The sequence below is a fragment of the Mya arenaria genome, chromosome 6 (genome assembly GCF_026914265.1).
Source record: "Mya arenaria isolate MELC-2E11 chromosome 6, ASM2691426v1".
Taxonomy (NCBI): Eukaryota; Metazoa; Mollusca; class Bivalvia; order Myida; family Myidae; genus Mya; species Mya arenaria.
In genome coordinates, this window is record NC_069127.1 from 20,503,914 (window position 1) to 20,517,539 (window position 13,626).

General features: G+C 33.5%; 1 protein-coding gene across 3 annotated transcripts in view; it reads left to right on the forward strand.

The window, feature by feature from the left end:
- The first annotated feature begins 1,098 nt into the window (after nucleotides 1-1,098).
- Nucleotides 1,099-13,626, forward strand: part of LOC128238182 (uncharacterized) — a 31,282-nt gene continuing 18,754 nt past the window's right edge. For 2 of the 3 annotated variants that reach the window (XR_008261642.1, XM_052953807.1), the window contains exons 1-16: nucleotides 1,176-1,705; nucleotides 6,453-6,638; nucleotides 6,869-7,090; nucleotides 7,189-7,320; nucleotides 7,579-7,763; nucleotides 8,129-8,284; nucleotides 8,552-8,690; nucleotides 8,999-9,121; nucleotides 9,241-9,365; nucleotides 9,646-9,951; nucleotides 10,296-10,506; nucleotides 11,284-11,540; nucleotides 11,897-12,110; nucleotides 12,279-12,521; nucleotides 12,756-12,905; nucleotides 13,337-13,531. Coding sequence is in view for 2 of the 3 variants with exons in the window: in XM_052953807.1 (XP_052809767.1) it covers nucleotides 1,615-1,705; nucleotides 6,453-6,638; nucleotides 6,869-7,090; nucleotides 7,189-7,320; nucleotides 7,579-7,763; nucleotides 8,129-8,284; nucleotides 8,552-8,690; nucleotides 8,999-9,121; nucleotides 9,241-9,365; nucleotides 9,646-9,951; nucleotides 10,296-10,506; nucleotides 11,284-11,540; nucleotides 11,897-12,110; nucleotides 12,279-12,521; nucleotides 12,756-12,905; nucleotides 13,337-13,531 (2,935 nt within the window). In the remaining variant the exon portion in view is untranslated. Of the gene's footprint in view, nucleotides 1,137-1,175; nucleotides 1,706-6,452; nucleotides 6,639-6,868; nucleotides 7,091-7,188; nucleotides 7,321-7,578; nucleotides 7,764-8,128; nucleotides 8,285-8,551; nucleotides 8,691-8,998; nucleotides 9,122-9,240; nucleotides 9,366-9,645; nucleotides 9,952-10,295; nucleotides 10,507-11,283; nucleotides 11,541-11,896; nucleotides 12,111-12,278; nucleotides 12,522-12,755; nucleotides 12,906-13,336; nucleotides 13,532-13,626 lie in introns of those variants that run through there. The other variant, XM_052953806.1, reaches the window with a different exon arrangement.

Below are 13,626 nucleotides of genomic sequence, written 5' to 3' on the forward strand. Positions count from 1 at the left end.
ACTTCGAATCAAGACACTGCAAGATACTGACGTTGCCATTGACCAAGAGATAACCTTTTGTTAAACGTTGAGTCAATTGAAACAGACAACACTTCAACATTGAATGTAAATCATTGAGAAAACAGTCGTTGAAAGCTGACAAGTGCCTTTGTTTCATCAGTATTGCTTAATGCGTAATTTGTAATTTTTAAACAGATTTATTTTTATAATAAAATGTTAAATGCTCCGTAAAAGACTCATGTATCACTTTTCGCATGCTTACTGGCAAACTCGAACCTAGGCTAAGCCGACTTTGACAATATATATATCAAGATGTTTTTACTGCTTAGCATAAAAATGATAGTAATATTCATTAATTTAACAGTTACCTTTACAGGTATTGAATTGTCATTGAATTTTTCAATTTACCCATTCATATGATATCAGATTATTTTATTAATATAAAATAAGCAAACCATCCTCCGAAACCTTTTTCTGGGCTTTGATAAATTAGGTCCTTAGGTTCTTAAACCAAGCTATACAAATCCTGTAGCCAACGAATAGGGTTCAAGCAATAAGATACACATTATATGTGTCCAAGGATTACATGTGATAACGGTAAAATGCATACGTTTTTATTTGAATCTTGTTATTTCATTTTCTTTACTCAGCTTTTTTAATTATTGTTCAGGTTGAATTTATCAATCATATTTCACAGTATTATTGTACAATAATAATGTTGGCTGGTTCATTTTGATCACGTGACCCTTCATGGTACAACATTGGACTCTATTCAATACTGGCGTTTTAAAGCGACGTCAATAAACAAGTCCGTGAATTTTCTTCCTGAAATTATTTGTAAATTTTAAATCGTTAAAATGTGCTACAAATTGGGAACATAATTGGCTTAAACTGTTCGGACATATATCCAATTAAATTGAATGCAAAAGTTTTTATCTTTATAAACTTAAGTACATGATGACTGCGTGGTAAGCGCATTGTCAAGTTTACAATTTGTTTCATTAGAGCATTCAATTCAATTTAATAATATATTCAGATATCGATCTTAATTGCAACGCTTTAATTATGTTTAAACCAAGTCTGAAATATCCTCTTGTTGGGAATGAGGAAGTGATCAATAGCTTAAAGCTTATTTTGTAAGCAACGTTTAAAAAATAGCGTTGATGAGAATTTTAATGAATTGTGCCTTTTTTACAGTTTTCAAACATTAAGATAATGCGGAAATGTAAACATGCGAACGTAAACTTAAAGAACAAGGACCGATATACAACTTAAAGCGGTTCCTAAGTTGTGAAAGTTTGTGTATAAAATAGTGTAATATCGCTGTTTTAAATACCTAACTTAAGATATACAGGAATTCTGTTATAAATAAAAAATCGGTTTTCCTTATCAGCGTCTACTTATTCTCATGAAATCCGTACAAGAAATACTCATTGAAGAACCATATTTTGGACTTATAAAACTATGCATGCTATGTCTGTGAATATTCTGAACTGAACATAATTTTACATATTCGCAACAGTTCCACAGCGCATTCTGGACTGAAAACTATCTGCGACCTATTAACAACATTTCCACAGCGCCATTTGTGCACGGGTTGAAAGTCGGGAAAACATGTTGGTGCATGGGAATAGTATAGTGGCAATTTTGTGTGTCCTAGCCGTCATCGGGAGGCAGGTGGTTGATGCTTTTGTCGGAGCATCGGGTAAGTTATCGTTTGTATCGACAGTTTAACAATATTGGTTACATAGAGTCAAAGACTAGATTACTAGGTTACATCTTATATAACTATATGGAACAAACTAGGGATATTATAGTTGGTCCAATATTATTTAATTAATTTAAAACTAGGTTTTTTGATGACACAAAAAAAACAAATAGGTGAAATAGTTTTTTCTTGCCTGGAACCATACTGTCGGAACAAAATTTTGTAAGGGATTGTTTATAATTTGTTTAAACTTTTTTAGAATGTTCCCCTTGATCAAGTTTTAACCGTTTGCTAAATTGGGTCATATGGAGTTAAAAACTAGGTCACGAGGTCAAATCTTCGACAGATCTTTGAAACACGCTAGAGACATAATATTTTGTCCATTTTACATTAACATTTAATCAGAATGTTCCCCCTTTGATGAAATCTTGGACTGATTTAAAACTGAGTCTCATGTGATCAAAAAAGGTCACTAGGTCAAATTTTAGATTTTTTGTTTGTAACCCTGTCATGGTATTGGTTGCTCAGATAATGTTCAAACTTCGAAAGAATGTTTCCCTTGCTCAAATCTCACAGTACCAAAAACTATGTCACTTGGTCAAACAATTGGTAGAAACAATCTTGGTAGTTCTAGTGGTATTATATCTGGTCGTATATTTATGAAATTAAGTCAAAATGTTACCTTGATCAAATCTCTTTCACACACTTCTTTACAAGCTGATACCTAACATCCAATGTTCATAAGAGTCCATTAATCTTCAGCCGTATTGCATTTTTGGTTTGAATTTTTCACCAATACGTCATTTCCATGCCATCTGCTTTGATTAATCTGGCAGAAGATATCAATTCAACGAATTTGCTTGTATTCTTTAAGCATATCTCATAATATAATATGCTACTTGAAACGTTAACGCGTATAAATGCAATAGGGTTAAAATTATGCCAAATTTCTTGTTAAAATATAACAACTAACTTTTGACTTATGTGTGTGTGTGTGTGTGTGTGTGTGTGTGTGTGCGCGTGCGCGTGTGTGTGTGTGTGTGTGTGTGTGTGTGTGTGTGTGTGTTTGTGTGTGTGTGGAACATGATTTCGGTATCATTATGAGAACTGTGTAATAAAAACACTAAAAATATTTCCTTCCTTTGACACCGACTCGGTATACAAACATTTTCGCTCGCCCATTTCGGTTTATATATCAAATGTACTAAATCATTTTTTCAGATTCTCACCTTAAGTAAAGCATCAGGTATGGATATCTCGATCATCATTTGTGGTTTGAAAAACAATTCAAAGGTTTTACTCCAGATTAACCTTTTTAAAAGCCACAGAAAGCACATTGTCCATAGTTGAAAAACATAGAATTGTATGCCTACTAAAATATAAGCTGCATATTATATTTAATTCAAAATGACGGACAGTCAACTGGCGCGAGTCAACGTGCCGAAATAAAGTTTGAAAAGGTGTTAAACATGCAAAACATGATATTAACTAGAGATTGCTTTTTTTGAAAAAGCGATTGTTTCCCCTATTGTGTGGTCGTAGCTGAGAAAAAATAAATGATGGACATGAAATTTGTAATTTTGGACTAGAGACGATCCAACAGTGATGTTTGGTTTATTCACCCGTATTAAATAGTGAACATCTGCTGCGCCCTTGACCTTTGACCTACTGAACTCAAAATCAATAGTGAGTGAGTCGAGCAGAAGCTGTAGGTATGGATAATGACTTTGATTGCACTCAAAATAACAATTTAAAGGAGGAATATAGTAATAATAAGACCAATGCCAGTCGTCCTAAATATGTAGGTTTTGAGTTCATAGTCTATGATAAACTCTCCCTATGTATGTAACTCGTCAAGTTCAAAGTCACATGTTTAACCCTCCATTGGCTTGTAGCTCGTCACGTTCATAGTATCATGTATAACACCACTTAGGTATGTAGTTCGCCGGGTCAATAGTATTATTTTAATCCGTCTTTAGGTTTGTAGTTCGTCGAGTTCTGAGTCTCATGTTTAATCCTCCTTAGGTGATTGATTGGAAGAGTTCCGAGCCTCATCTTCCTTGATATGTGGAAAGTAGAGTTCTGACCTTCATGTTTTACCCGCCTTACAGATGTGGTTGGTAGATACCCGAGCGTCATGTTTAACCCTCCCGAGGGATGTGGTAGTGTCCCAAGCACATGGCTACAGGCGTACAACCGACTGAAAAAAATAATAAAAAATGACAAATTGAGTTTCGTTTTGGTCTGCATTGGTTGACGTTTATCGCATTTTTGATGACCTTATTCTGTGCTCTGTCGGGTTGTCTATTATGCTGCCAATTCCTTTAATATATATTGAAACAAATATTTAAACGATTACCCTTTTTTGCATCTATCTGTATTTTGTTACATGCATTAAACATAAACTAAAATTTCAAGAACGAATTGCAAAGGTTTAAGTTTATACTGATACACTATTTAGTTCCATTTTTAATTGTTCGTGTGTATATAAGTTGATTATTACAATGAGTTTATCTAATAATCACATCAATAAAGTTTACGGTGAGAATATTAAGTCATCTTGCTTCGTCAGTTTTAAGTAACCTAATTGCCAAATGCCAAGTGAGTAGTATTAAGGAAACTAAGGATTCGTTTACAACAAATGAAATGTAACTCTGCAAATTATTTCAAATGTTAAACTTGTACGATAATTTTTATGAACAACTTCATTCTTTGTATTCTAGTATATCGTCAATTGCTAATGTCAATGGTTACACTGTAAGCCGGGCTATTTATGAAAGTAAAACATGGTATTTAAAATATTCAAGAAGTTTACATTAACGACTTTCCGAAATCTGAATTTAGATTATGTTTTTTATGTTTTAAATAAAGCATAATTCGTTCTTCAAACTTTTTACGAAAATGTAATTTCAAAATAAGCATAGACACAAATATGCAACCTTATTGTTTATCCATGGTAGTTTGGTATATATGGCTTAATATGTTTATGTGAGATTCATTTTATGATACCCTTGATGACCAAGCAAATTCATATTAGCCCTCTAACAATGACATTATTTATGTTTATTTAAGTCTTATGCTTAAACACGTGGGAAAAATTGTAATACGTGGGGTCTTAATGTAGCAAAGACAAACGCTACTATCATCCAAAATGGTATATCAACACACATAACCGTATACATTAAGACAAGGCAATAGAATTCGTATACTCGTTTAGATATTTGGGAATTCAAGAACGGTTACTTTTATAGGTCCCAAAAAACTTATCGCTCAACACGCATCCTTCTCGTTAAACAAACTATACCATACAATTTACAACACTGAACTTCCCATTCTTCGGAAAATAAAACTTTTTGACGTCTAAGTGGGCTCAGTTCTAAATTTCTGCTCAGACATTTCGGTATGCATCAAGCTGTTGACATAAAAATGATTCATTTTAAAGATCTGCGCTATTGAATAATCGTAAAAAATCGCCAGATATGAATAAATTATCTGTATTGTGAACAGATATCAATATTAACACACAAAAAATCAATCTAATTGCGTACTTGAAAAAAATAAGGCATTAACAATTCTCCAAAATTAGGAACATGCGCATAATTTAAACACAATTTATTTTTAAATATTCCTACTTGCTATCTATGAACATAAATTTCGTATTGCTCTCTCAATATTTTCAATTTCTGCTCATAGACTAGCGATTGAGACGGGCTGATATACTTATACAACTATAAATGAAATAATTGTGTCTCATGAAACATGAATCAGATTCTGAGCCCCACTTTCTTCTCGTTTGCGAAAATACAGGGAATTAAGATGTTAAAGCCAAATCTGCCATTGGCTAACATTGAATCAATTCAAATGCCTTCTAAATTGCAACTCAAAAACAAAAAAAATTAAAATCTAGCAAAATACATTTTCTCTGCTAACCAGATAAGAGAGATAAGAGGTAAGAGAGGCTGGCATGAATTGATTTAAAAGTCACATAATTTATATTGTATAGGCAAAAGACAATTTTTATAATCGTGCAGGTATTTATTATATATTTACTAACATGCGTACTAGCTATAATAGTATGTTATAACATTTAATCATTAGCTCCAGAAAATGTGTTTGTGCATTAGTTGTTTTTTTGTTTAAATGCTCTGAACATTGTATTATGTTTTATGTAATAAGCATATCTTATCGTATCGATATGCATAACTTTAAAAGCCATTATATACATGTTATTTAAATCTGGACAAGTGATATCAGTGTGACTATATCATTCATTTATTAACGATAGCAACTAACTGTAATAGGTTGATATAATTTAATCTATCTTCATATTCAAATGCCTTTCAAATTGATACATTCTGAGATGTTCATAAATGTAAGGAAACATTGTGGTTAAGCCTGATTGAGTACAGAATTATACAACTGATAAAGATCTGGACTGGCATGAGTAATGTGACTAAACACTCGTTTGATGTCGGCGACAATTAACAGTTTAAAACTCAAGATTTAAGGCTCTTTATACTTCAAAGTCACACAGTTAATGCATATCTTGATGATTCTGAAACGTATTTTTAAAAAAAGCACATATGCGAGTAGTGATTTCACGAACCGTGCCGAGGCGTTAAACCAAACATTTCTTTCATAATACTTCATAAATAAATTTATATTTGTTTTCGGTTTCACATGCTTTCTTGTTGTGATTCTGTTTGGCGTTGATCAGAATATACTTTAGTGATTTTCTTTGTAGTGTCATGCTCGAATGGATACCAAGTGGGGTCCGGTGGTAGATGTTATCGAGCGTTCACATCCTGTAAGACGTGGGAGAATGCAAGACAAACTTGCAAACTAAACAAAGGAAGACTCTTTAAAATAACGAGCATTGATGATTTTTACCTAGCATCGAATATATCATATATGATTTACACAAACAAAGGTAAGCAGTTTACATTTCAGTCAAAATTTATGTTTAAAGGGGACAGATCCATAGAGATTTTATCATCCAGGATCATTATTTGCTTGATCACTACATTTTCTTAACAAGTAAATCTCTTTACATTAAAGCGTCGGATAGTTTAAGTATGATTTTAAGATATTCATGTGAAAATCGTTAAATAGAAGTCGTAAAAAATATAGTATATTTACTTGTTCATTATGTGAACTTAGGAGGAACATGCAACCAAGGGATATGGATAGGCGCTAACCTAACAAACGGAAGTTTCACATGGGAAGATGGATCAGTTGCACAAGGTGGAATGTATGACTCATTTTACGTGGACACCATACCCACAGGAGGAGGATGTTTAGAGATGTTAATGTATGCAACGTCAAATGGGTACAGGATGAACGATATAAACTGCGATCTGTTACAGGAGTTTATTTGCCAAAGTAAGCTTTTTCAATAATCGCTCGATTTTGTATACATCATTTCGTGCATAAACACAGAAGGAGTTATTGCATTTTGACACATATTTATAATCTTTCAGATCAACGACTGGGAGAAGCTTGTGTCAATAATGAAGAATGCAATGCTAATTATTCGGTCTGTTCTGGCGGACTTTGCGACTGTCCAGTTGGTTTTGACAAAGAAACAAACATCGACACTTGCTCTGCAAAAGGTAAGGATATAGTAGTGAATAGGGGGGGGGGGGGGGGGGGGTGAATTATTTGTTTTATCGATTGATACTGCGATAGAGACCATTCGGAACCACATAGCAAGTACAAAGTATAGCATTTTGATTTGATTGAGAATGTTCAATAAAAGCTATGGTCTTTACCCTTTTGGTAAAATACATTTTTGTTTTGTTCAATGATTTTATTGTAAATCAATCCGCTTTGCTTTTTGAGTTAACAGATTATTCTTTATAATCTTTCAGAATTATGTAACGATTATCTAGTAATGAATGTGTCTGACAGTCAGCTATCAGCGTCTTCAATTTGGGATGCTACTCATGCAGCCTATAGAGGTAGACTTAATACCCCATACGTCCTATTCAGTGATGGATCCTATCTCAGGGGAGCATGGTCTGCTCGTATTAGTGACATAAATCAATACATACAGGTATTAGAAATATTACGTTGAATCTTTAATGGCGGTGCGAGGGACCAGTCCAAGATAGCTTTACTGTCAGATTGTTATGCTTACCATAGCACTGCAGCGGAAAAAAATATTCTATTGCAATTTTTAATGTGAAATAAAATTTCTATCGTTTACTAAATCTGTTTATATTGAAGACATTATAAAATCAAATTGCGGATAAGACTCACGTGTATTTTGCAAAGATGAGTGTTTATTCGGACCCTTTGAGTCATTTAAAGGGTATCATCCATTTGTCTTCATGTTGGTTGTAATTTAGAGTATTTATGTCTTGCTAAAGATTATGTTCATTAAGCAAATACTGATCTGCTATTTTCGTTACTACACAGGTGCACCTTACCAAACTTAGTATCATTCGTGCTGTATTTACTCAGGGACGGGATAACACGGATGGTCATTACCAATATGTTAAAGCATACAAATTGTCATACAGTAGCGATTGTAGCCAATTTGTGAGAGCGGTGAAAATTGATGGAACTGAACAGGTATATGCATGCCATAGATACCAAAAAGAAACATAACAGATCATCCATGTACGATACGTTAGAGTGATAGTAGATGTTTCAAACATTCGTCTTGAACCATTGTGATTTCGGGTTTGAGTCAGGTTAAAACGCATTGGATTTTTTTACAAGAATCGGATTCGAAAGAAGTTCATATATGCTAAATGATGCTTTCGTAATCCAGCTTTAACCAATGGGGACTCTTTTTTATAAAGATCTAATATCTTAACAACATGCTTAATATTATAGGTATTCCAGGGAAATACGGATACGGATTCGATTGTAACTAATTACCTGGAAAATAAGTTCTTGGCCTTATGTGTGCGTATAAATCCGATTGATTGGTATAGACACGTATCAATGCGGTTCGATCTCTTAGGTTGTGAAGGTAATAGACTCGTTTAAGGATTTTAATAATAGCTTGCAGTGAAAACCTTTTTGGACATTTAATTTCGTCCAGTTTGATGGTTAAAAAATGATGCATGAATTGGTTATAACTGTTGACATAAGTCACCGTCCCGTCGTCTTACGTGATTTGAGTATTCTTGATTAACATATAAAATGGACTCACTTTTGTGGAAATGCTGTCGTATAAGATAAAGAAAAAAAAACTGTTGACAATGCAATATTTTTCTTTAACAAACTGGAATCGGCCACGAGTTGAATTTTGACCATGATCCTGTTTAAATATTGCAGCGAACGCCGGGACCCAATGTACAGTTAGCCGTGATTGTTTTTCAAACGGGGCCCTATGTATAAACAACTTCTGCAGTTGCAAAACTGGATTTTACGACCATGATTCACAAACTTGTGATGCAGGTAAGTGCAGATATGTTCTATGTTTGATCAATCGTGTGTAAGATACCCATCATTCGTAAAAAGAAAAACATTTTTTTATAGAATAAGCATATGCTAAGCATACCTATCTTTGATTTAAGTGCCTTTGTTGCCATCTGGCCTCTACTCGAACGATACTATCCTTGAACATGAACAACTGTGTAGCAGCGAAATACGCTTTGGACCGGGTTTTCCTGTTGGAGATAAGTTATATTACAAATTGTTTGTGAGTACATTATCCATGTCGATTTATTCATTTGAATGGCTGAAAATTACAATGGCATGATATACAATAATGCCATTCTTAAAGTAACAATAAATATTTCGTTGAAAGTGTATTATCAATATGTCGACCATCAAGTATTATTTTGGTAATACATTCTGATATGTTCGCACTTTTTCCAAATGATACCAATGTTCAATGTAAGTAGCATGATGGATGGTATACCTACTCATGCTATTTGAACAATTACAAAGTGTATGTTTTTTATACTTTATATTTGTAGATTTGCACAAATGGTTATATTAGTATTGGCATCAAGTATACGAATCCAAATCCGCCCCGAACAACAGACACATTTGATAAAACATTACTTTTAGCACCATTTTATGTTGAAACCTCGAATGGAACTGTTTCATATAGAGTAGTTGATATATTGCAAAACAGTGACCTACACCACAATGAAGATATAAATACATTGCGGAGGATTGTTTCCCTTGTTTATGACGACAGTGCGTTTGATATCAAGTTTGCAGTGATTGCAAGTTGGTCGAACATGATTCCATACCAGAAGATATATGAAGACGAAAAGGTATTGTTTGCATTTATAAGTATATGGCTATGCAAAACATCAATTTGTAGTTGTTTAAAGCAAGTGTAGTTTGCACAGACTCCAATAAGTAAGTCAAACCGGTTGTCAACAAAATAAACGATTAAAACGCCTGGAAACAATTTATTCCACTTTATTTTAAATAGTTGTTCGTTAAATGTCGATAAATCAAAGATATGTCTACTGGACATTTGTTACAGTATATAGCTTTTGTTTGAAGAGTCTCATACTCATTATCTTCATTTTTCATTCTTCAGTCCGTCGATAGAAGTATATTGTTCATTTATTTACTCAATAAAAGTTTTATTTTTAACATTTTGTTTCAGACAAGCACATTCCAGATGGCTATTGTAACCAACGGCCGAGTTACATATTCCATCTTCATTTACGGTCAGAATCAAATGCTATGGAACGTTAAACACGAAAATAAACCCAATGTTTTCACTGGAATTATCATTAACAAGCAGTATTTCTATAAAGATGTATTTTCGTTTCAAAAACCAATTCTGCGAATGGATCGTTACGCGAATACTAAAGGTATTTATATGGATACTATTTTAACAATAAATCCCAGTTAAACCTAAATATAAACTCATGAACGTTTTAAGGCGGTAAACACATCGTTTAAAAAGATATATTATTGCACGTGATGTCCGTCTTAAACGTTTAATCACAAACGTGACATACGTTGTGTGTCTCTCGCTTTGTGTTTGAGGGACTAGCTCATGTTTTTTGTAAAACATTTTTGTATGACAAAATAAAGTGTGGCAAATCATTACGAGTTTTAAAAATAAGATACGGGCGGATGGAACACTACAACAATTATTGACATATGCTCAATTATTGCCTTTGAAGTCCTCGACTTTGAATTGTATTTGTAACGCGATTCAACATAAAGCTAAACTGTAAAGGTAATTACTATATTTATGTATCAGTCCTTCTTGGCGTGACATTTTGTTGTCAGTTTCTCTATTATTCCTAATAGTATCAGTTCGCAATAAATCAATCAAAAAAATTATGCCAAAATTTGAGCGAGTCCCTTTTACTTTCGGCGTCTACACAAGGTCTTCGTGAAATATTGTGTACTAGGCGAGTCCCTTTAGTTTCAATTGTTTTAACCATAGAATAAGACATCAATGCAGTTTTACGGTAAAAATCTGATATATAGCGTCTACATCTTACAGTGATTTGGCAAACACGAACAGGACCACGCAAGTTTATAAAACCAATTAGTAAAACTAGTATATAAGAATGTCATTTTATTGAACGATTAAATTAAGTCTCCAAACTCGAATTTTTTTCTCTTTGTTGTAGGAATTAATGGTCTTATCGTTAAAAGGATAACGGCAAATAGACAGCTCCAGAACTTTGCCATGGACTGCTTAGACTGGTTTATAAGCAACAAACATAAGAAAGAGGAATATCACAGAATAATGAGTATGCTCCCTCAGTGTCCCTGTAGCTTAGAGAAAGCAGATCAAGATCCGTTAGCAAGAGGAGAAAGGACAACTTATGACAAAACAATTTGTATAGAACTTCTTCCATCCTTCAGGACAGGATTGTATGGCAAGGTTAACAAACACTGTCACATATTGCCCATTCGTTTGTTTTGTAGTATTTAGTTCGTCATTGTTAATGTGCTTAAAGAATAAAATTGCGATATTGTGAAGGCATGACATACGTAGATGTCGAAAGACACTGTGTCGACTCACACGTTATCATCCAAGATATGCAAGTGAATCAACGACAATGCATTTATGTAATATATCAATTCGCATACGTAAAAAACTTTAACAACTTTCCGCTTACACCTTACTCGACAAAATGAAAAACAAATATACCCATACACACGACGTATGCTAGACTGTACCCGATAGGTAATTGAAATTAGGTAATATATTTTACACTCTTATTTAATACTTTATAGGTATGCTGTTATGAGAGAAGTTCAGGACAATGGACAGAAGAAATTCCATTTGCAGGGGGATTGTACACTTTTCATCCAGACCTTTCCCCACAGCAACATAAACTACATGACCAGCGTCCTAAAGACGTTTGCTGTTCCAATTCAAGTTTCTGTCAGCTGTACTACGAATTACGACCAATTGGAGAATGTTACAGAAATACTTGGTTTGACTTTGGTAAGCTATAAGCTGTAATTCTAGAAAATGGCTCGCTGACCTTTCAATATTAACAGTTGCAATATTGTTTTAAAAACATGCATTTGAAACCTTAAATCAACTAATGAATAAACTTGTGTGCATTTGTGTTATTTACCCTTTTGAAAATAATGTATATATTACTTTCAGCGGTATCTTGGGGTGATCCCCACATTCTTACTCTGGATGGAAAGAAGTTTATCTTCAATGGACTCGGAGAATACACTCTCCTTAATTACAACTTTGAAGGCAACACCTTTGATTTACAAGCAAGAACAGAGCGGGCTGTAACAGTGAATAACACTTTAACGGATGCCACAATATACACAGCATTTGCTGCCAAGGACAGTTCTGGGTCTTCTGTACACGTGGAGCTCAACACTAAACGGAACGGTAAATATTTAGTTGTACTTGCAAAATATCAAGTGATTTCATTGTACTTTTTAAAACAAATTTACACAATCTAAAGTGAACATTGAAATTCCCGTATAACCTCATTACCTGAAATATTGTTATGGAAATACTTTCTATAAAAAGAGATATCTAATATATGAATCTCACTGTCTATATCAGGATCGTGAAATCCTTCTATTGATAATATTATTAATCACACAATTTTAATTACAGGTATCATATTGTATGTCAACAATGTCGATCGAACAGCGGATCATGCGAACAATTCCTTCACGTTACAAACGGAAAATAATACGTTAACTGTTGTAAAACATCTTGACGACCAGAACAAAACGAATCTTAAAATTGAATTTCTTCAATCAGGTAAACACGTTGGCGTAAGTTAATTGTTTTTTGAAAATCAAATAGGACATAGTGCTTTACAAGCTGATTGTATGTTAGTATAAATACATTCTGAAAGGGGGTTCCTCTGGTAGCACACAATAGCAGTGGAAATCGTTTATAGGAATGTCTTATTAGGTCTTACTAATGGATGTTAAAGTACCAGATAATGAAAGAATACAATGTTGGTGGAAAATAAGACGACATGTTTCATGCTGCACTGTAAATAATCACAGTTTATTTTTTTTTAAATATCAAAAAACAGTATTTAATGTCAGTTGCAGCACTTAATAGAACATAATGAAATACTGAAAGCAGATTGTAATTTAAAAATATGAAATCCAATATTTTAAGTTTGTCGTTTGTTAAGAGTTGATTTGTTAAAATAATTTCATAATGTTTTAATTTTTCAGGAGTGTCTCTGAGTATATTTACTAACAATGGGATGATGACACTTAAAACAACCGTCAACGAATCGTTAAAAGGGAACGTGCGAGGGTTGTTGGGTAATTTTGATGGAATTCCCGACAACGACTTTATGACTCCCGGAGGGAAACTTTTTAACAGCAATATAAGCGAACATGAAATATTTCAATATGGCCAAATGTGTAAGAGATTGCTAAGTATTTGTGATAGTACTACTTACAGAACCTACGTGTTCTCTTATAGCAATATAACGGTTTGAAAGAACCAAGAGCAACAT